General features: G+C 42.1%; 1 protein-coding gene across 1 annotated transcript in view; it reads right to left on the bottom strand.

Annotated features, from left to right (window-relative positions):
• The window catches only part of kcp (kielin cysteine rich BMP regulator), a 40063-nt gene extending 22744 nt beyond the window's left edge, over positions 1-17319 (bottom strand). Inside the window, exons 1-9 of the mRNA XM_053501036.1 lie at positions 17118-17319; positions 13109-13653; positions 12768-12840; positions 11810-12003; positions 10982-11150; positions 3202-3284; positions 2232-2325; positions 1526-1599; positions 621-800 (exon numbers count right to left, since the gene is read on the bottom strand). Of these exons, the coding sequence (XP_053357011.1) occupies positions 621-800; positions 1526-1599; positions 2232-2325; positions 3202-3284; positions 10982-11150; positions 11810-12003; positions 12768-12840; positions 13109-13653; positions 17118-17232 (1527 nt within the window). The 5' untranslated portion in view covers positions 17233-17319. The remainder of the gene's footprint in view (positions 1-620; positions 801-1525; positions 1600-2231; positions 2326-3201; positions 3285-10981; positions 11151-11809; positions 12004-12767; positions 12841-13108; positions 13654-17117) is intronic.
• Between the last annotated feature and the right edge of the window lie 6681 nt (positions 17320-24000).

Here is a 24000-nt window from a genome sequence, read left to right on the forward strand (position 1 = left end):
GTGAGCGGAGTGCCTCAGGGCTCCATCATCGGCCCAGCTTTCATTTCACTGAGGACTTTCTTCATGTGAAAAGGCCGTGAACTTTTACACGGGATTTAAGTGGAAACTAAACATGTCATTTTACACTCCTTTTTAATAAGTAAAAAAAAAACATATACAGTATATATATATACATAAGAGTTATACATAATAAGATTTATAAATATATAAATCTTAAAGCCTTCAGCTTCACTCCTGTTCCAGATGTGCTGTTTCAGTGTCTGTAGCTTTAAATGCAAATTGGCTGCCCCTCCCCTTTTTTAGCTAAATAAATTTGTTCTGCGCTGTGTTACACCACCGCTGGAGTCCCATGTGATCCTCCAGAACTGACAAGTCCACCTTCATGTGGCTTCAATCTGAGTGCATTCCAGCCAGTAACGACCAAACAACCAGTTTATTTATTTCACCTTGTCGTGACCCCTGAAGCTCTGAAGTCCTCAAACACACTTTGCAGAAACATGTTTAGTTTCAATCATCTTAAATCCATCTAATAATTAGTGCAGGAGGTTCCCATGGCAACACATCAGGAAAGAGTCAAATGTCTTTAGTCATGACTTTATAATGAGAACCCGGTGTCTTACAGAGCAGACGCAGAGTTTACACGGATCCTCGCGGTCTGGGAACGTGACTCCGTCTGGAATGACCTCGCCGCGATACTCACAGCGGGAACAGTCGCGACAGCAGGAACCGAACGGAGGCTTCACTCCATTCTGACACGACTGAGGACATTCCTGCACGTCCACACACGACATGTGGCCATTCTGGGGAGGAGAAAACAACGTTGTCTACTTTTAATCAGGATTTGATGTGTTAATCAGGTGAGTTGATGGAGTTGATGGGAGTGATGAAACACAATAACCCAAAAACATAAACACTTCAGGATGTGCCGTTACAGGGAAATAATCAGCTATCGAAAAACTATTTTTGGATGTCATGAATTAGTAACTAACAGTAATGAGAAGTTGGTATTTTTCCTCTAACAGCACGTCCCTTGGCGTTTTATTCCTCTTACACCACAGCAGCTGCGGTTGCGTTTTTATTTCTTCAAAAACACGACACTTTTTATCCATTTACAATAACATTTAATATTCCTGTTGTCACTTACGTTATAGCAGCTATAAAAACATGTTTTTTTACTTAAACTTTATTAAGTTAATAAGACAAAACCCTTTCAGCTTGTCATCCGATAGAGAAAGAAGAAAGACGTGGTCCAGGAGAACTCATGTGATGTCCTCTCACTAATGTTACACAAACACGCCCCTCCTCACAGAAAACATCAGAATCCGTGCTGTTAGAGAGAAAAATAATCAACACTTTCTGTCCAATCTGATCTGAGAATTCCATAACGCTGTTGTATAAACCTCACCGGCGTGATGATCATTAAATAAACACAATCCCAGTCATTTTCCCCAGTAAACACAATCCCAGTCATTTTCCCCAGTAAACACAATCCCAGTAGCACATGCAGGGTGTGATGCCCACATACCCTACAGGAGCAGGTCTGGCAGCCGTCCACGGTGCTGTGTGAGACGCTGTGGGTTCGGTTATCGACGCCACACCCTAAAGAGGGGGAGGAGTTTATTATTCACAAACACTGACCCTAAACACAGACATCATTAATAAACTAAGATGGTGATATAATAAAAATGGGCTGTTTTTTTGATCCAGTTAACATTGGCAGGATGTAAACAGTGTCCACTACGTCTCTCACATCATCTGTTCAATGTGGTCACAAAGTCACATCTCACCACCTGCTGCATTTCATGTGAAATGTTTTACGATTAGATTTTTTTCTCCACTGACCTACGCTAACCGTTTAGCGCTAACCGTTTAAGTCCTGACATCGTCATCTTGGTTTATAATGAGTGCCATCAGAGAAGAAGATGAAACCCTCCATAGATGTGATCCTCTGGTGGTTCAGTACATTCAGGTGGTCAGCTGACTTCATTTTATTGCCCCATAACGTTACTGAGTCTAGACCTGAGTAACTGATCAACCCCAGATCATAACACTGTCTCCAGAGGCTTGTACAGTGGACACTATGCATGATGGGAGCATCACTTCATGTCCTTCCCTTCTCACCCTGTCACGCCCATCACTCTGGGATAGGGCCAGTCTGGACTCATCAGGTCACATGACCTTCAACCATCACTCCAAAGTGTGTGTGCGTGTGTGTGTGTGTGTGTGTGTACCTGAGCAGCTTGGACAGCACTCCCCAGGCCTCACATGAGGATTAGCACACTGTGGCACGGGGCAGCTTTTAGGGTGACATCTCACCATACTGTCCTGTAGTCAAACCACACACACACACACACACAAACCACACACACACACACACACACATATATGCTCAATCTAAAACTCTTGCCTTTAAACCTATTTATTTCATGTTCAGAGTGATTTACAGTAAAAAGAGGTTTAAGACACACACACACACACACACACACACACACATAATTTTTATTCTGATGGATTCCTTTTGTTGTACATTTTTAACTTCTGTACATAAACAGGATGAGACGTGATGTGATATATTTTAAGTTCTAGTCTAAACATGAGCAGGATGGGAGTTAGCGCCGGGTTCTTTATTATTTATGTGCAGTGCTATAAAGGGATTAAAGATAAAAAACCCACAATTAATCACAATGAAGAGTGAATTTAACGTTTATGAATAATTATTTGTTGACGTGAAAGCTTGAGTATTTAGCAGCATGGAAGATGTTTATCAATTTATACTACATCAATTGCAGGAAAAGAAAATATAGGAATAAACTCATTAATAAACAGGTTTGGAACACTGAGGACTTATGGGAGTTTAAAGAAACTTCTTCCATCTTCTTCTTCTCATCTAGTAGCTACAAAAACATTTTTTAAATCAATGACATTTCATTCCAACCATTAAAATTGATTATTAATAAATATGAAACAGTTTTCATAACATTTTATAATATATATTAATAAAGTAAAAATAAAAATAAAATAATACTTTTTTTATTTAATTGTGCTCAATTATTTAGATAGACAGAAAAACTCTGTTATAGAAATATTTAAAAAAAAGAAATAAACAAATGAAGAAATAGAGTATGTTTGACTGTAAACACGTCTTTTATATTCTGTAAGATTAAAGTGTTAATTAAAGAGTGAGATTAAACAGACACTCACAGAGCAGGTGCAGCTGAGACACGGATTAGTTTTGGGTTCAAACACTTCTCCATCGTCGTACACACCTCCGTCATACACACACCCTGCAGAGACACACCACTGATCACTGATCTCTACGGCTCATCATTAAGAGTTTAAGTCTGGTGGTGAAACATTTATTAAATATCTTTTGAACATCACTGCAAAAGAGTTTTCTTTAAAACAATATCAGACAGTCCACTCGGGCAAGTCATCACTTCAAATGATTCTTTTACACGATTCCTTTAGATGATTCTTTTACATAATTCCTTTAAAAAAAAGTAGACTCAAATGACTCTTCTTTCTAAACTATTCTTTTAAACAATTGTCTTGGACAGACCATTCAGACAATTAATTATTTCAAGTGATTCTTTTACACAATTCATTAAAACTTATCTTTTTAGACGATTCTTTCAAAAAATAATTCGAACCGCTCTTTCCGAGGTGTGTGTTCTGTGTGTTCCGTTGAGTATTTTATCTGTGAGCCATTCCCGATAAAACATTCTGGCAAATAATCAGGAAACCCCCCCCCTCCCCCCCCCTCCATCCTCCTCTCCCCCAACATCCCTGTTCACTCTGATTTTTTTTTTTTTTTACTTTTTCGCACAAACATGTCATAAAACATACTGATATTTAATAATGAATACGTATTCAGGGCTAAAAACACGACATTTTAAGTCCCTTCTTGATGCTCTAGGATTCTAACCAATCAGTGTAATATTTTGTAATATTTTAATTGCTGGAACTATAGCCAAAATTTGAGTATGAAGACGTATTGGGGGTCTTTTTATTGAAAACACAATAAATTGTATTTTATTGCTGATCAAAAGAATAAATTGTCAAAAGAAAGGATGATTAGGTAAGATAGGGGTATTAGTAGGTGAGATGGGGTATTAGTAGGTGAGATGGGGGTATTAGCAGGTAAGATAGGGGTATTAGCAGGTGACATAGGGGTATTAGTAGGTGAGATAGGGGTATTAGTAGGTGAGATAGAGGTATTAGTAGGTGAGATGGGGGTATTAGTAGGTGAGATGGGGGTATTAGTAGGTGAGATGGGGGTATTAGTAGGTGAGATGGGGTATTAGTAGGTGAGATGGGGGTATTAGTAGGTGAGATGGGGGTATTAGTAGGTGAGATGGGGGTATTAGTAGGTGAGATGGGGTATTAGTAGGTGAGATGGGGGTATTAGCAGGTAAGATAGGGGTATTAGCAGGTGACATAGGGGTATTAGTAGGTGAGATAGGGGTATTAGTAGGTGAGATAGAGGTATTAGTAGGTGAGATGGGGGTATTAGTAGGTGAGATGGGGGTATTAGTAGGTGAGATGGGGGTATTAGTAGGTGAGATGGGGTATTAGTAGGTGAGATGGGGGTATTAGCAGGTAAGATAGGGGTATTAGCAGGTGACATAGGGGTATTAGTAGGTGAGATAGGGGTATTAGTAGGTGAGATAGAGGTATTAGTAGGTGAGATGGGGGTATTAGTAGGTGAGATGGGGGTATTAGTAGGTGAGATGGGGGTATTAGTAGGTGAGATGGGGTATTAGTAGGTGAGATGGGGGTATTAGCAGGTAAGATAGGGGTATTAGCAGGTGACATAGGGGTATTAGTAGGTGAGATAGGGGTATTAGTAGGTGAGATAGGGGTATTAGTAGGTGAGATAGGGGTATTAGTAGGTGAGATAGGGGTATTAGTAGGTGAGATGGGGGTATTAGTAGGTGAGATGGGGGTATTAGTAGGTGAGATGGGGGTATTAGTAGGTGAGATAGGGGTACTGGTAGGTGAGATGGGAGTATTAGTAGGTGAGATGGGAGTATTAGTAGGTGAGATAGGGGGATTGGTAGGTGAGATGGGGGATTGGTAGGTAAGATAGGGGTACTAGCAGGTAAGATAGGGGTATTAGTAGGTGAGATGGGGGTATTAGTAGGTGAGATAGGGGGATTGGTAGGTGAGATAGGGGGATTGGTAGGTGAGATGGGGGTATTAGTAAGTGAGATAGGGGAATAAGTAGGTGAGATAGGGGGATGATTAGGTGAGATAGGGGTATTAGTAGGTGAGACAGGGGGATTAGTAGGTGAGATGGGGTATCAGTAGGTGAGATAGGGGTATTAGTAGGTAAGATGGGGGTATTAGTAGGTGAGATGGGGGTATAAGTAGGTGAGATAGGGGGATGATTAGGTGAGATAGGGGTATTAGTAGGTGAGATAGGGGTATTAGTAGGTGAGATAGGGGTATTAGTAGGTGAGATAGGGGTAATAGTGGGTGAGATGGGGGTATAAGTAGGTGAGATAGGGGTATTAGTAGGTGAGATAGGGGTATTAGTAGGTGAGATAGGGGTATTAGTAGGTGAGATAGGGGTAATAGTAGGTGAGATGGGGGTATAAGTAGGTGAGATAGGGGTATTAGTAGGTGAGATGGGGGTATTAGTAGGTGAGATGGGGGTATTAGTAGGTGAGATAGGGGTATTAGTAGGTGAGATAGGGGGTAATAGTGGGTGAGATGGGAGTATAAGTAGGTGAGATGGGGGTATTAGTAGGTGAGATGGGGGTATTAGTAGGTGAGATGGGGGTATTAGTAGGTGAGATAGGGGGATTGGTAGGTGAGATGGGGGTACTAGTAGGTGAGATGGGGGTATTAGTAGGTGAGATAGGGGGATTGGTAGGTGAGATGGGGGTATTAGCAGGTAAGATAGGGGTATTAGCAGGTAAGATAGGGGTATTAGTAGGTGAGATGGGGGTATTAGTAGGTGAGATAGGGGGATTGGTAGGTGAGATAGGGGGATTGGTAGGTGAGATGGGGGTATTAGTAAGTGAGATAGGGGAATAAGTAGGTGAGATAGGGGGATGATTAGGTGAGATAGGGGTATTAGTAGGTGAGACAGGGGGATTAGTAGGTGAGATGGGGTATCAGTAGGTGAGATAGGGGTATTAGTAGGTAAGATAGGGGTATTAGTAGGTAAGATGGGGGTATTAGTAGGTGAGATGGGGGTATCAGTAGGTGAGATAGGGGGATGATTAGGTGAGATAGGGGTATTAGTAGGTGAGATAGGGGTATTAGTAGGTGAGATAGGGGTATTAGTAGGTGAGATAGGGGTAATAGTGGGTGAGATGGGGGTATTAGTAGGTGAGATAGGGGTATTAGTAGGTGAGATAGGGGTATTAGTAGGTGAGATAGGGGTATTAGTAGGTGAGATAGGGGTAATAGTGGGTGAGATGGGGGTATAAGTAGGTGAGATAGGGGTATTAGTAGGTGAGATGGGGTATTAGTAGGTGAGATGGGGGTATTAGTAGGTGAGATAGGGGTATTAGTAGGTGAGATAGGGGGTATTAGTAGGTGAGATAGGGGTATTAGTAGGTGAGATAGGGGGTAATAGTGGGTGAGATGGGAGTATAAGTAGGTGAGATGGGGGTATTAGTAGGTGAGATGGGGGTATTAGTAGGTGAGATAGGGGGATGATTAGGTGAGATGGGGTATTAGTAGGTGAGATGGGGGTATTAGTAGGTGAGATGGGGGTATTAGTAGGTGAGATAGGGCTATTAGTAGGTGAGATAGGGGTATTAGTGGGTGAGATGGGGGTATAAGTAGGTGAGATAGGGGTATTAGTAGGTAAGATGGGGGTATTAGTAGGTGAGATAGGGGTATTAGTAGGTGAGATGGGGGTATTAGTAGGTGAGATGGGGTATTAGTGGGTGAGATGGGGGTATTAGTGGGTGAGATAGGGGTATTAGTAGGTGAGATAGGGGTATTAGTAGGTGAGATGGGGTATTAGTGGGTGAGATGGGGGTATTAGTAGGTGAGATAGGGGTATTAGTGGGTGAGATGGGGGTATTAGTAGGTGAGATAGGGGTATTAGTGGGTGAGATGGGGGTATTAGTAGGTGAGATAGGGGTATTAGTAGGTGAGATGGGGGTATTAGCAGGTAAGATAGGGGTATTAGCAGGTGACATAGGGGTATTAGTAGGTGAGATAGGGGTATTAGTAGGTGAGATAGGGGTATTAGTAGGTGAGATAGAGGTATTAGTAGGTGAGATAGGGGTATTAGTAGGTGAGATAGGGGTATTAGTAGGTGAGATGGGGGTATTAGTAGGTGAGATAGGGGGATGATTAGGTGAGATAGGGGTATTAGTAGGTGAGATAGGGGTATTAGTAGGTGAGATAGGGGTATTTGTAGGTGAGATAGGGGTATTAGTAGGTGAGATAGGGGTATTAGTAGGTGAGATGGGGGTATTAGTAGGTGAGATGGGGGTATTAGTAGGTGAGATCGGGGGATTGGTAGGTAAGATGGGGGTATTAGTAAGTGAGATGGGGGAATAAGTAGGTGAGATAGGGGGATGATTAGGTGAGATAGGGGTATTAGTAGGTGAGATAGGGGTATTAGTAGGTGAGATAGGGGAAATAGTGGGTGAGATGGGGGTATAAGTAAGTGAGATAGGGGTATTAGTGGGTGAGATAGGGGTATTAGTAGGTGAGATAGGGGTATTAGTAGGTGAGATGGGGTATTAGTGGGTGAGATGGGGGTATTAGTAGGTGAGATAGGGGTATTAGTGGGTGAGATGGGGGTATTAGTAGGTGAGATAGGGGTATTAGTGGGTGAGATGGGGGTATTAGTAGGTGAGATAGGGGTATAAGTAGGTGAGATGGGGGTATTAGTAGGTGAGATGGGGGTATTAGTAGGTGAGATAGGGGGATGATTAGGTGAGATAGGGGTATTAATAGGTGAGATGGGGGTATTAGTAGGTGAGATAGGGGTATTAGTAGGTGAGATAGGGGGTAATAGTGGGTGAGATGGGAGTATAAGTAGGTGAGATAGGGGTATTAGTAGGTGAGATGGGGGTATTAGTAGGTGAGATGGCGGTATTAGTAGGTGAGATGGGGGTATTAGTAGGTGAGATAGGGGGATGATTAGGTGAGATAGGGGTATTAGTAGGTGAGATAGGGGTATTAGTAGGTGAGATGGGGGTATTAGTAGGTGAGATTGGGCTATTAGTAGGTGAGATAGGGGTATTAGTGGGTGAGATGGGGGTATAAGTAGGTGAGATAGGGGTATTAGTAGGTAAGATGGGGGTATTAGTGGGTGAGATAGGGGTATTAGTAGGTGAGATAGGGGTATTAGTAGGTGAGATAGGGGTATTAGTGGGTGAGATAGGGGTATTAGTAGGTGAGATAGGGGTATTAGTGGGTGAGATAGGGGTATTAGTAGGTGAGATAGGGGTATTAGTGGGTGAGATGGGGGTATAAGTAGGTGAGATAGGGGTATTAGTAGGTAAGATGGGGTATTAGTAGGTGAGATGGGGGTATTAGTAGGTGAGATAGGGGTATTAGTAGGTGAGATGGGGGTATTAGTAGGTGAGATAGGGGTATTAGTAGGTGAGATGGGGGTATTAGTAGGTGAGATAGGGGGATTATTAGGTGAGATAGGGGTATTAGTAGGTGAGATGGGGGTATTAGTAGGTGAGATAGGGGTATTAGTAGGTGAGATAGGGGGTAATAGTGGGTGAGATGGGAGTATAAGTAGGTGAGATAGGGGTATTAGTAGGTGAGATGGGGGTATTAGTAGGTGAGATGGGGTATTAGTAGGTGAGATGGGGGTATTAGTAGGTGAGATAGGGGGATGATTAGGTGAGATAGGGGTATTAGTAGGTGAGATAGGGGTATTAGTAGGTGAGATGGGGTATTAGTAGGTGAGATAGGGGTATTAGTAGGTGAGATTGGGCTATTAGTAGGTGAGATAGGGGTATTAGTGGGTGAGATGGGGGTATAAGTAGGTGAGATAGGGGTATTAGTAGGTAAGATGGGGGTATTAGTGGGTGAGATAGGGGTATTAGTAGGTGAGATAGGGGTATTAGTAGGTGAGATAGGGGTATTAGTAGGTGAGATAGGGGTATTAGTAGGTGAGATAGGGGTATTAGTGGGTGAGATAGGGGTATTAGTAGGTGAGATAGGGGTATTAGTGGGTGAGATGGGGGTATAAGTAGGTGAGATAGGGGTATTAGTAGGTAAGATGGGGTATTAGTAGGTGAGATGGGGGTATTAGTAGGTGAGATAGGGGTATTAGTAGGTGAGATGGGGGTATTAGTAGGTGAGATAGGGGTATTAGTAGGTGAGATGGGGGTATTAGTAGGTGAGATAGGGGGATGATTAGGTGAGATAGGGGTATTAGTAGGTGAGATGGGGGTATTAGTAGGTGAGATAGGGGTATTAGTAGGTGAGATAGGGGGTAATAGTGGGTGAGATGGGAGTATAAGTAGGTGAGATAGGGGTATTAGTAGGTGAGATGGGGGTATTAGTAGGTGAGATGGGGTATTAGTAGGTGAGATGGGGGTATTAGTAGGTGAGATAGGGGGATGATTAGGTGAGATAGGGGTATTAGTAGGTGAGATAGGGGTATTAGTAGGTGAGATGGGGTATTAGTAGGTGAGATAGGGGTATTAGTAGGTGAGATTGGGGTATTAGTAGGTGAGATAGGGGTATTAGTAGGTGAGATGGGGGTATAAGTAGGTGAGATAGGGGTATTAGTAGGTAAGATGGGGGTATTAGTGGGTGAGATAGGGGTATTAGTAGGTGAGATAGGGGTATTAGTAGGTGAGATAGGGGTATTAGTAGGTGAGATAGGGGTATTAGTAGGTGAGATAGGGGTATTAGTGGGTGAGATAGGGGTATTAGTAGGTGAGATAGGGGTATTAGTAGGTGAGATGGGGTATAAGTAGGTGAGATAGGGGTATTAGTAGGTAAGATGGGGTATTAGTGGGTGAGATAGGGGTATTAGTAGGTGACATAGGGGTATTAGTAGGTGAGATAGGGGTATTAGTAGTTAACAGATTATGGGCCAAACTTCACTGAGTGATGATGGTAGAATAATTATAAAGGTCGTGACTAAAACAACATGAATGAGGAATCACAAAGGTGTTTTCATTTTCTGTAATGGAAAAGTACTGAACTAGTTACTTTTATTATAAAGTAACGCTGTAATGTAACTGATTTCTTTTTAAAGACAGTAATTTTGTAACATAATTAGTTACTTTAAAAAGTACCGTCCCGTAATACTAGTCGTTATTTCAACACTTTGTCAGACTCTCCTAACATCGACTCCCTGAGGTTCCTTCAGCACCGCGCTCTCTCGACTCATCCCGCCGTGACTCAGAGTACACCGGTACAGACACTGGGTCAACACATAGCCGTCACGGCACTGTTTGTAGCTTGTGTTTCTTGTTTTAACTCCTCTTTATTTAGAGAACACGCTGTGCTCACGTCCTCCCTCAACTCCCTGTGAGACAGAAAGCAGACTGGCCTGATCTCAGTCTGAGGGACAATCTGAGAAAGTCCACAACAACACTCCATCCTGCAAAGCTGATCTTTCACACACTATCTGAGAACGCCAGAGTGAGTCTGATGTGTGAGGAGCAACGAAGAACTGATCAAGATCTCAGTTTTTTTTATAAATCTATAATCCGTCCTCATCCTGATCTGGAAAAATACAGCATTAAGTAAAATAATTGATTTAAATGTTGTTTTTCCAACATGTTTGAGTGTTTGTGACGTGTCTGGGTGTGTGTGACGTGTTTAAGTGTGTGAGTGTGTGTGATGTGTTTAAGTGTATATGAGTGTGTGTGACGTGTCTGGGTGTGTGTGACGTGTTTAAGTGTGTGTGACGTGTCTGAGTGTGTGTGACGTGGGTGTGTTCCTGTGAGGTGAGTCCACCATTTTGCCCAGCGGTTGTATGAAGGTGTTGAGGGTGAAGTGCGGTGGAGGTGGGCGTGGTCCTCACTGTTTGAAGTGTCACACTCGACTCTCCCAGAGGAGCAGGAACACTCGGTGCGCCCGTCGACCCTCCAGCGGGATCCGTCCTCCATCTCGTGGTTTTCCCAGTTACAGGATTTCCTCCTCACACACTCACAGGACTCCAGATACTGCACCCGAGCCTGCAGATCCTCATTCTACACACACACACACACACACACACATCATGGTGTAAGATCTCCTCCAGCCTACCATTTTAGGACAAAAGGTTTCATTTATCTTCCTAAAGTGTTCTGTGGTCTTTATTCCTCCTGGAGAACAGTATAGTCTCGTCTAACAGAAGGTTCCAGAAAGCGAGAAGTGTAAATCTGTACTGCACAGAGCCTTGAGAGAGAAACCAGATGTCCTACAGTTCTATGACATCTATGGGAGGATAATTTATTCAGCTGCTCCCATCATGGGGTCTCCACAACGGACCATCTGATCCACAAAACTACTCGGCACACAACTCCACCCGTACATCTACAGAACCACCTACAGAACCATCTACAGAACCATCTACAGAACCATCTACAGAACCCCTGAAGATCCGCTCGTTCTTTCTTCGCCCAACTATATTTTACATTTTCATTCCTGGGGAGATCGACACCCTCTGGTTCTGGAGTGAGGTGGAACAGTGATGTTTAGACTCTGAAGAACCCTTAGGGAACCCAACACACTGCATTTTAACTAGAAGAACCAGCCTGGTGAGGGAACGAGTGTTTACAGGTGAGACCAGGACCTGGGGTGTTTAACTGTAGATGGTGAAACATGTAGGTGTTGTGTATCATGTTGTGTAAGATGTTGTGTATCTGACCTGCTGTTTCAGCATGAGCAGCGTGGTGGTGATGTTGTGCAGCATCTCCTCCATGTTCCTGGTTCTCTGTCTCTGTTCACTGTTGGACGCTCTGCCGCGCGGAGCCGCCGGGGGACCAAGCACCGACTGGACCGGGCGCTCCGGCTGGTCCTGTAGCTCCTTCTCCAAATCCACAGAGCTGTAGGGGGCGGAGTCTGAAATACAAAATGCGTTTAGATTGTTTACATTTTCCTGCAACGAATAACACAAATCACATGAAGTGTTTAAGGGGGAAATAACATTTTTTATTGAACGCTAGAAAAAAAAATTCTAATAGAATTTTTATGACGAGTGATGATTAAATATTAATGTATTTATTAGATAATATTATTTATACACACTCTTTGCTACAGTAGTTGCAGTGTGTGCATGAAGATCATTTTTATTAAACACACGTTTTTCAGAAGGTCATCATAATTGATGGATCATCATAATTATATACAAATAAATAATAAATAATTTGGAATTTAAGTTAGTGTATATAATATATAATCACAAATAAAACATTGTCCCGACACACAGAGCTTTAGTGTGTGTAGTTCAGTCTGGAACTCTTTTTTTTTTTTTTTTTTCAAATAACTGTAATTATTTAGTGCTGACAAGATAAATCATCAGCTGGACTTCTTCAAGTGTGTGTGTGTGTGTGTGTGTGTGTGTGTGTGTGTGCACGCGAGTTCACTGCCTCTCAGAACAGAACATAAATCTCAGAGTGAAACATCATCCAGACCCCGAGCACTTAAAGTTCTCCAGAAACTTTCCCAGAAGTCCAGTAAACCCTCCCCAGCTCCTCCATAAACCCAGCTGATGATCTCGTCTCACTCTGCGCCGGGACGCGGACGCTTTAAAGACGGACAGCAGAGACGCGAGCGAGCATGCGCACCTGACCTTTAATGACATCATCAGCAGGAGGCGGGCTTACCGCTAACGTTACTGCAGGGCCACGGACGTCTCTCGTAGGGTTTAGTGGAGATCTGTGCAGTCTGGAGGTAGCCCTGTCAACACACACACACACACACACACACAGTGTCACTACAGATCTGGAGGCGGTGCTATAGCTACAATAATCTCTCGACATCTTGCTAATCTCACTAACGTAAAAGCTGTTAGCAATGGCTAGCTATGTTTGCTATCGCAAGTAAAAAAAATCTTTACAGCGGGAGGGCGTCTCCTAATTTGCATATTAATGTATATTCATAGATGTGTGCATTCATTTTAATGAGGGTGAAATTAATGACTTAATAATTACTAATTAATACTCACATTAAATTTGCTGGCTTTCTCGTCCACTGTGCTGGCTAAGGTGACCTGAAGGTCATGAGGAGGGAGGTTAAGGGTCAAAGGTCGTCCATAACGTGTAAGCTGCAGCACCGTGGCCTCTTTACACTCCTGGAACAGCCACACCCGCCCCGGAGCCACGCCCAGCACCACCCTGGCCCACCTCCCTCCTGAGAACGGGTTCCCCCCGGGGAATCGGAGCACCTCGGGTTCCGCGTCAGGTCCCATGCGGACGTCCAGCTGGAGAAAGTCGTCCTGCGTGTCGGAGACGAGGCGCAGGAGCGGGGCGTCCCCGGGCGCGCTCAGAGACAGCAGCGTCGCCGCCGAGGCTCCGGCCTGCTGACCCACCAGGTACACGCCCAGCGAGCCGCGCCACGCCCTCACCAGGCGGCGGTACGCGTCCGCGGGCAGGGTCAGGTGAGGCGTGCGGCAGCGGAAACGCCAGGCGGCCGTGCCGGCGTCGTGACCTTTGACCTTGGTGATTCCTCGAGTGGAGTGTGTGACGCTCAGCGTTTCCAGGATGTCGATGACTGAAGAGGAAAAAAAACAAAACAAACATCAGGAGGAAATCGAGTACAAATGCAGAACACAGCTGAACGTAAAGACATAAAACTTTATTGTCTCACTGTGTGCAGGATGTAAATTACACACACACACACACACACACACACACACACACACACACACACACTGGTGGTGAATTTGATGAGAAGAGCAGAGACTTGCTTTTAGGAATTCTCGTGTTACAACATTCGTGTGTGTGTGTGTGTGTGTGTGTGTGTGTGTGTGTGTGTACTGTTCCAGCACAGCTGTTGCTTGTTCACACACTGATTACAGAGTGACACTGCAGCTGCTCTGATTATAATAATAATAATAATAATAATAATAATATGAAGCACAGAAACATCATAAATACTGATGTTCTGTTAAGAGCAATAACACAGTGTGTGTGTGTGTGTGTGTGTGTGTGTAATCAGACATGAGGGAAGAGGGAGAGATCTGCTGAAAGGACGTGCTGAGTCATGATAAACACTAATGTCTTGCTGTCTTCATCTCACACACACACACACACACACACACACACACAGACAAAGAGTTGCAGGAGGAATGTTGCTGGTTGGAGCCGCAGCCCTGAGGGTCAGCACTTAAAGGAAGGTCACATTGTTCACGTGTTTCTTTCCCATCAGTGTGAATTCGGCCGAGTCACGTGAGTACGTCAGAAAAGATGAAATAAAGATGGATTTTAAAAATGTGACGACATTATATATTTGTCAAATAAACACACACACACACACCCACATGTGAAAATAAATGAAACATATGAAAATATAATATTTGAAAAAAATATTAACTTATCAAAACAGATTAAAAATAAGATTTAATTAGTTAATCACGTTCCGAAAAAAATCACGCTTGAAAATAAATCAGATGAAAAATCAGCACGTCAGAATTAATGAGTGCAAAAAGTGTAAGTTATTTTAAATAAAAATAAAATATATTTTTTACATTAAAATAAAATTAAATACAATAAGGAGTGAAAATAAATTAATATTATATTTAAAATAATTAAAAACGTGTTTAAAACATATAAAAACGTGTCAGAAATGCAGAAAACATGACGTGTACAGGATGAGATGCACAGGTGTTCCTATTAAAGTGGCCAGGGGGTGCATATGCTGTGGTAAAAAAAAAAAAAAAAACTCACACTGGTTCAGACTAGGACAACAAACAGACAAACAAACAAACAGACAAACAAATAAACAAACAAAACAATTACCGGAGCTGCATTTATACTAAATTAAGTGTAAGGTGGTAATAAATCACAGCACTGTGTGTGTGTGTGTGTGTGTGTGTGTGTGTGTGTGTGTGTGAGTTTGTGAGAGCCGCGGGGTCGTCAGAGGGAGACAGAATGACATCACTGACTCTTACAGACAGAGACATGAGGGTTAGAGACACAACTCCCATGAGGAAGTGAAAATGTCACATGACCATTGACTGACTAACACAAACTCCGCCCAATTCCACACAAATAAACTTTAACACTTATCCTCAGAAGAGAGTGTGTGTAAACACAAACAAACCATGGTTACTGCTAACGAGATTAAAACACACACTCTTGGGGGCGGAGTTATCTTATTTAGAGAGCATTGAATTGGACGAACATGTGACTAGTACAGCAATGTGACTAGTACCAAATGATTAGTTATGTTGTTGTTTGTGGAGAACCTCACTGAACAGAACGTTAAACACGGGAGCTAAAAACTCTGCAGACGTGACGTTAGGGTCACTAATGTAAAGATAGATTTACTCTGTGTGATTCATTCGACCCTGAGATGAGGATGATGAAGATCCTCTGATGATCCAGCTGCGATTAGAGAACATGGACAGAAATCTTCACGTCGGGACACACACAGACGTCTAGACGCTAGCACGCTTTATTTACTAATCTATTAATATTTGTAGTGTAGTGTAGTTTTATCACAGGATTTTCTCACCCACACACACACACACATACATACACACACACACACACGCACACACACACACACACACACACACACACACACACACACACCAAGATGATTTTTGGTCTCAGCAGGTCATAAATTAGTTTTATGTAGTGTATATTTTAATGTAGAGTGCAAAGGGTGCAATTAAATAATAATTAAGTTAAATAATAATAATAATAATAATTTCCAGTCAGTTAAGGTACCCTTCCAAAAATCTAAACCTAAGCAGTAAATAACAGTTAGAGCAGTTAAACAGTATTAGACAGTACAATAGACAGCGTCACCTACAAACAGATAAAATAAAATAAGGCACATCCTGAACCAGAACCACAAAAACCTTATCTAAAGTCTCAGATCACATCTGGAGCTATTTTGGTTTGCGTTTTTCCATTTATTTTATTTTTTTTAAGTACCACTCCAGCCATGTGTGTGTGGGTGTGTGTGTGTGTGTGTGTGTTATCAGATGGCACTAGACAATCTGAACATTCTTACTAAAGAGCCATGTAAGGGTTCTTTAAGGTTCCCTGAGATAATTAAAGCTTCTTTCACTCAGCACAATTTAGAGAATTAGTTACTCTTATTATATTACATTACATTACATTACATTATATTATATTATATTACATTATATCTGGTTATTCTAGAATACTGGAGCTGGAATTACAAAAATATAGTTCAATTCAATTAAATTGTATATATATAGTGCTTATATAGTGTCACAAAGCAGCTTTACAGGAATAAACACAAGCTGTTCAGGGCAACCTAGTGTTATAAAGTCATCATTTAATTTATTATTTAATTTCATTTAAGATGTTTTATGAACTTTTGAACAGAAGCACAAAGTTTGGGATCGCGTGCAAATTACTTTGTTTTTGTTTAGTGATTTATTTTCTACATTCTACATCAAAACTGTCTGACTAAACCCACATTCACACCCAGTCACAGAAGCACTTTCAGTAAGAACACACACCACACACACCTGATAAGGTTATTAAACACCACGCCTCTCTGCACTAATCACAAGTTACACTCAGTAAATGTTGAATGATTTCTTGTTGTTGTGACCCCCATACACACACACACACACACACACACACTACTGTATACACACCATCACCAGGGTTACAGATCACTGTTAGAATCAATTTACTTCATGCATGTGTGTGTGTGTGTGTGTGTATGCGCGTGCACTCTCCAGCCCATGTGGATTTAAGAGTTAAAGCTAAAAGTCTTTGACTTGGGCTTGGATTTATTTTATACTCACACACACACACACACACACACACACACAGGGAATAAGTTGAGGTTTGTTAATAATCTCAGGCTTCTTTAACCTGATTGCGCAATCCTTTGTTTCCTGATCATATGTGAGTTATTAATTACTGTGTGTGTGTGTGTGTGTGTGTGCGCGCGCGTGAACCCCTCGCGTTTAAAACGTGTCCCTTCGCTGTAAGCTGTGTGTGTGTGTGTGTGTGTGAGCTCACCGTGTGTGTCCTGCTGGTGGTGACGGTCGGACCGGGACGCAGAGCAGATCCTCCACAGCACACACACACTCAGGAGAGCCGCCAGGAGAACCCTGAGCCTCGATCCCAGCTCCATCTGTCCCCCTGCGCTCTCTTCACTGGGACAGGAGACAGAACTGTGTCTTACTCAGGAGTGTCTCTCACACACACACACACACACACACACACACACCAGCATGACACTGAGCTGCTGTTGCTCCTTAATGAATTCCCGCTCATGAAACAAGAAACATCTGGCGGAGGTTCAGTGATGGACGAACCGAGTCCTTAAAGAACCGACTCTCTGTTCGGATCAAAGTGACTCACTGCGGCTCAAACGACTCCTAGGACAAAATCACAGCATTTTATTATGCAAATGAAGTGATGATAATTATGATGAGGTTGATGATTATTATTATTATTATTATTATTATTATTAGTTTGTAGTTGTTGGTGTTGTTGGTGGTATCATTATTGTTTTTTGCAAGTTTTTAATAATTAAATGTCATTTATTCATAATCTATACCGCTAACTGTTCAAAATAATTGTTTAGCTAATTTAATTCTATTTTTCAACCAATTTCTACATTTAAACTAATTTCCCTACTTCTGTTCATCACCTATACCACTAACTAATATTAATAATCGTTTTTTGCTAATTTATTAATAATTACATGTCATTTATTCATCGTCTGTACCACTTTATCCTGCATACAGGGTCACAGGGGGCCTGGAGTCTGTCTCAGGAGACTAAGGTGGGGTTTACCCTGGACAGCAAGGAACACACACACACACACACACACACTATGGGCAATTTGGGAACACCAATTAACCTAACCTGCATGTCTTTGGACTGTGGGAGGAAACTGAAGTACCCGGAGGAAACCCACCATGCACGGGGGAAACATACACACTCCACGCACACAGAGACCCGAGATGGGAATTGAACCTGGACCCTGGAGTTGCAAGGTCACAGTCCTAACCACTATGCCACCCTCATTTATTATTTATTTTTAATTACAGATATCTCCTTATTTATCTGCTTTTATACTTTTATATAATTTGCTGACTTTTGTAGTTATAGTTTAGCTTTTATTTTCTCTCTACTGTACTGTGTATATTTATGTTTTATGTGTTGCTTCTCTTCTTACTTTGTTTTTCTCATTTGCATTTTGCAGTCTTATACTCTGTTCAGATGGACGTACTCTAACACTTTGTTCTACATCTGCTATACGAATAAAACGACTTTTGCTGGTTTGTTTGTTTGTACCACAATAATCCTGTCCCACATGTCTGATAAAAGATAAACATTTAGGACATTTTTAGCAAAACTATTTTTTTTATCAGCATTACTTAAACACAATCAAATTTTATAACACACATAGAGAATTAGATTTGTTTGTTAGCAAAAGATTTGTTTGTTATGCACTGTTTATTAATAAACTCACAGATTTACAGCTCTGAGGACTGAAAGGAATGAATCACAGTCTGAGTCACTTTAATGGATGATTCAAAAGAATCGACTCTGTGAAGTGAGTCAAAAAGCCTCAAGCATGGTGAGAGAAGTGTGTGTGTGTGTGTGTGTGTGTGTGTTCTAGTGGCCTCTTCCTTGTTGTCTTCTAAAACCAGGATTAGATTTTAGGATGGGATTTCTGCCAAGGTTTTAATTCAAAACATTATTACTATTATTTTTTTTTGAAAGTTGCTAACTAGCAAAAGAACCACAAAAAAAAACTTTTTTAAGGAACGAGTCAAAACCGTTGTACATTTGTTCACCCACTTTTTTTGTTCACTGCATTTTTACATTTGTATGTTTTTTCCCCTCCAGATTTTTTCTACATTTTCTTTGCTAGTTTAGTCGTAGCGAATTCCCGCCGTCTTTAGGTGGCGCTCTCCCATCCAGGCCACAACCACCAAACAGTGATGGCGAAGGCTATCATGTGTTTCCTCCAAAACGCCGTCGAGAGCAGCGTAACACACTTGTTAAACATGCTCTATCCACTCCTTCCTCTTACGTGAGCTAACGTGCGCTCACGATTAGCGAGCATCCGAATTGGTTCTGAAAGGTTTTCATTTTATGCATTTGCTTTGAGTAAAATCATTACACAGGGTTGCCAGGTAAGAGCACCTTAACTGCATCTGAAAAAACACATAGTCCTGAAACAGGTTGAAATATTTTTCATAAGAAAAGGGAGATTTTTATATTTTCTTTATCTCTGTCTTTTTATATGAATCAAAAGGCAGAGATAAAGAAACCTTTTGTCAAAACATAACCTTCTGGTAAAATAACCTAATCTGTACTATTATCTGCCCCAGCACGGGGTGTGGGGCAGTGGGATCGCTGCCCTAATGGACCTGAGTTAGTCTCGTTTGCTGCAGTTATTATTTTTGACCACTAGGTGTAATAAAAACTTGGTGTGGATAATATGGCAACGAGAACGCAGCAGCAGGATTACACAACTAGGTGAATGTATTTTATCACCCCCCTTTACTCTAAAATACAGTGGACCTCAGTATAAATATAGCTGTTCTGTGAAGCTCTCAGTGGTTTGTGATCAAACAGCATCATGAAGCCCAAGGAACACACCAGACAGGTCAGGGATAAAGTTGTGGAGAAGTTTAAAGCAGGGTTAGGTTATAAAAATATCCAAACCTTTAAACATTCCATGGAGACGTGCGTTCAGTCCATCATCAAAAAATGGAAAGAGTGCAGCACAACTACACAACTACACAACCACCTGGCATGGACGTCCACCTAAACTGACAGGCCAGGGACGGAGAGCATTAATCAGAAAAGTGGCCAAGAGGCCCGTGGGAACTCTGAAGGAGCTGCAGAGACCCACAGCTCAGGTGTGAGAATTGACCTACAGGACAACTCGTCTGTGGAGAATCTGTCCACAGGACAACTCGTGACCTCCACAAATCTGGCCTTTATGGAAGAGAGGAAAGAAGAAAGCCACTGTTGAAAGAAAGCCATAAGAAGTCCGATTTGCAGTTTGTGACAAGCCATGTGAGGTCACAGCGAACATGTGGAAGAAGGTGCTCATGTGGTCAGATGAAACCAAAATGTAACTTTATGTCCTAAATGTAAAGCGCTATGTGTGGTGGAAAACTAACACTGTGAAACAAAGTGGTGACCATATCATGTTGTACAGATGCTTTTCTTCAGCAGGGACAGAGAAGCTGGTCAGACTTGGGAAGAGTTGGGAAATGGGAAGATGGATGGATATTTTTATAACCTAACCCTGCTTTAAACTTCTTCTCAACTTTATTCCTGACCTGAGCTTCACCTTCCAGCAGGACAAGGATGCCTACAGCCAGCGCTACAATGGAATGGTTTAGATCACGTGTTATTCATGTGTTAAAACTGTCTAGTCAGAGTTCAGACCTGAATCCAACTCAGAATCTGTAGCAAGACTTGAAAATTGCTGTTCACAGACGCTCTTCAACCAATCTGAGTGAGCTTGAGTTGTTTTACAAAGAAGAATGGCCAGGGGTCGCTCAGTGGTTAAGGCATTGGACTACGGTTCGGAAGATCCCAGGGGGGTGAATAGAAATGCACGACACTACATATTTTTATTTGTTAAGAATTTTTGAAAACCATTCATCATTTTCCTTCCACTTCACAATTCTGTGGCACATAAAATCCCACTAAAATACATTTACGTTTGTGTTGTAACGTGACAAAATGTGGAAAAGTTCAAGGGGCGTGAATACTTCCTGTATGCGTGATATATTAAAAGCTAAAAAAGACAATGAAAAATGCAGATCTATGAAAAATCATTTTAATGACATTTCCTGAAGGACGTTGAGGGGCTTAGCACCGTGACTCGGATATGGTCCAGGAGATATGAAGGGCGTAACGCGCAGCTAGAATCTGATTAAACAGGTATGCGCGAGTCTATCAGGACTAAACAAAGCTATACAACCCCTTATACATACAAAGAATACAAAATTTTATCACATGGATGTTTGTGTTATCAGTCACTCAGAGCTCACGAGAACGAGCAGAAGATCTAATCTAGAGCTCTGGAGCTGAGAAAATGCCATGGTTTGGGTGGAGGTGGGAGGGGGGGGGGGGGTGAAGGCGTTTATTTTTAAGCACTAACGAGTGGATGGAGAAAGTGTGAGAAGTGAATTATTTGCAAATTATTTAAAGTATAATACACATATACATATATATCACATGACTTTGTCATTACATCCACGTAGACTGAATCACTAATAATAATTTATATAACATTAAAGGTGCAGTTAGTGATGTTTGCAGAAGCTGTTTTATTTAAAATCCCAAATGCAGAATCATTTAAAGTCTCAGAGTTTTAGAAGGAATAAAATTGAAAAAGAAGAATTTAAAAATACACTCAACAAAACAAATCAGAATGTCACAAACCCAGAAGAGGACAGAACACCCAGAGCTCCAGATGATCATTCTCAGCTAACGCTGCTTTCCTGAAGTGACACCAGGTTCCACTGGCTCTGGGTGGTGATATTTACTTATTGGGATCAAAGCCCAGCTTCAGACACGATGTCTATTGAGAGGACAGCTTTCAAAGCTGATTAGATCTGCAGACAAAACATGTTAAGGGTGAAGACAGGTCAGTTTAAAAGGTCTGAGGAGGGAACTGCGGAGTGCTGCTGGGGTGAAAGCGCAGGAATGCAGTGATCACTGGGAACCCAAGAAGAAAAGAAGTGTTTGGAGAAGAGATGAGCCGGTTTCGAAGGAAACGACTTTAGTGTCCGTAAGACAAGTCTACAGAGAGACGGGGTAAAAGTCACAAATACAGCGTACTATATTATTATAGTGTATGTAATAAACACTGTGAATGTGCATTATGGCAAAATACCAAAGCATCATTTTCTTCTAGCAGCACGCCCCCTATTGGTTCACTCCCCATGCTGCATCAACTTACCCTCAGTTACAGCTGTTATACTTTTGACTAGTTTATACTTACATTTAATGTGATGAAGCGTCCTGATGTGACTTATGTTATAGCAGCTATAAACACTCAGCCATGTCACATCACTGAGAAGTCGCTGCACATGTCCCTCTGAACGAGCTGTTACTATGGAAACGCTAAAGTATTGGTACGAGTGCATTAATATAAACCTCTGATCACTTCGCAATATTTACTCATTTACAATTTAAGAATTTGGCAGATGACCTTATCCAGAGTTTTTTATCTGAGCAATTAAGGGGTTAAAGGCTCCAACAGTGACAGCTTGGTGGTGGTGGTGGAGTTTGAACCCGGTACCTTCCGATCTGCCATCACCTTCTGACCAATCACAGTCCAGAGTTCAAACTTTTTTTTTTTTATTATAAAAATCATGATGATTTCAAGCTCCATTAATGTTATGAGACTGTTTTTTAGGCTCTTGTGGCCCTTTAAAGATTCGTTGAACTACAAACTGGTTATTAGAGTGCACTTTAGTGATGTGCAGTCTGAGTGAGCTGATAACATATTTGTTTCAAAAAACAAACACAAAACACTGAGCGTGTCTGAGCATAAATGAAAACATTCACACCAGAAACGAGGCTAAATTTCAGTGCTGCTGAAGATAAACATCTAGAGAGACCGCTGAGCCTTATGCTTTCAGGGGCACACTGGCAGATTTCTACCCCTGGAGTTTTGTGTTGCGCAGCATTAAGAGAGTCTGAGAACATTCCAGGTCGTCTTCTGTTCAGATCAGGGCACTTCTTATCAGATTTGGCGAGAGACCTGCTGGGACTGAAGGAGTGTGTAAAGGCTCAATCTTTTTTTCAAATGTTAACATGAAATACCCGAGTTCTTTTCTCTTGCAGGTTGACAGACAAAAGGCCAACACTCTTCATGACCGTATACAAGCCGTGCCACCAAGACAGGAATATGCAATTGGCACTTGGGGGTAGAAGGAGCACACCATCACCTGGCCAGAACTCTTGGAGAAGAATGGGTTGATTGTATGTCCTCATCTCTTCCACTTGGGTCTGCGCCATATGCTTTGGGATGATGGAGCATGACTAGATTGATTTGCCCCTGCATCTCTTGTAAATATCAGACCACTGAGTGGATGTTCTTCCCAAACCTCCAGAAACAGTTAGAACATCAAGCCAGCGCAGGCCCCAGTTGTGCCCTCAGCAGTAGCTGATTACCTGCTTAAGTTTCCTCTGCAACTTAGAACATGGCTCCGGCAGTTATCAGATCATCTTTTTTCCGCTCCCAGCTGAAATGATTCTTTATGGTAAACTACTGAGATAAAAAAAAAGAAAGCGGGTCAGTGAGATTACTGGACTCACCTTCTGCCCTGGTGCCAGTGATGTCCTCCTCTGGATACTGGACTTAAGCGCTTGGGTCTGCGTTCACTCTCTCCAGCCAGTGTGGTGGCTCGCCGTGACAGAGACCAGAACAGAAACAGACTAGTGAAGGAGCGTACTGCCCTGTTATTTAAAGCTTTAAAACTAAAAAGCAGTATTTAGAATTTCCAATAAAGCAAGCTCAGGTGTCGTGCTGGCCTCAGATGTCTATGGCCTCGGTTTCTTCTCTTCAGGTTCCTCATGGATGCTGAGGAGCAGCGGTGATCATCTCACAGCGGCTTTGATGAGTTTCTTCACCCTGTGACTGGGTGGTTCCTGCACGTCCCCATGGTGGTGAATTGATGCATGATAAGTGACGCCTAGCTGCTGGGCCAGGCTGGAGATGCACTACCACAAACAGGTTGGAGATCAAAAGGGCACACACACACACAAAGTATAATGACACAACATGCTGAGGAAAACGAACATCAATCTTAAACATGATTAATGTTCAATGTGTGGACGTTACATTCCCCTTTTTTGTGATTTTTTTTTTATTGCAGTAACTATTGTTTTTATTCCCAAAATTCTG

This window comes from Clarias gariepinus, chromosome 7 (assembly GCF_024256425.1).
Source record: "Clarias gariepinus isolate MV-2021 ecotype Netherlands chromosome 7, CGAR_prim_01v2, whole genome shotgun sequence".
Taxonomy (NCBI): domain Eukaryota; kingdom Metazoa; phylum Chordata; class Actinopteri; order Siluriformes; family Clariidae; genus Clarias; species Clarias gariepinus.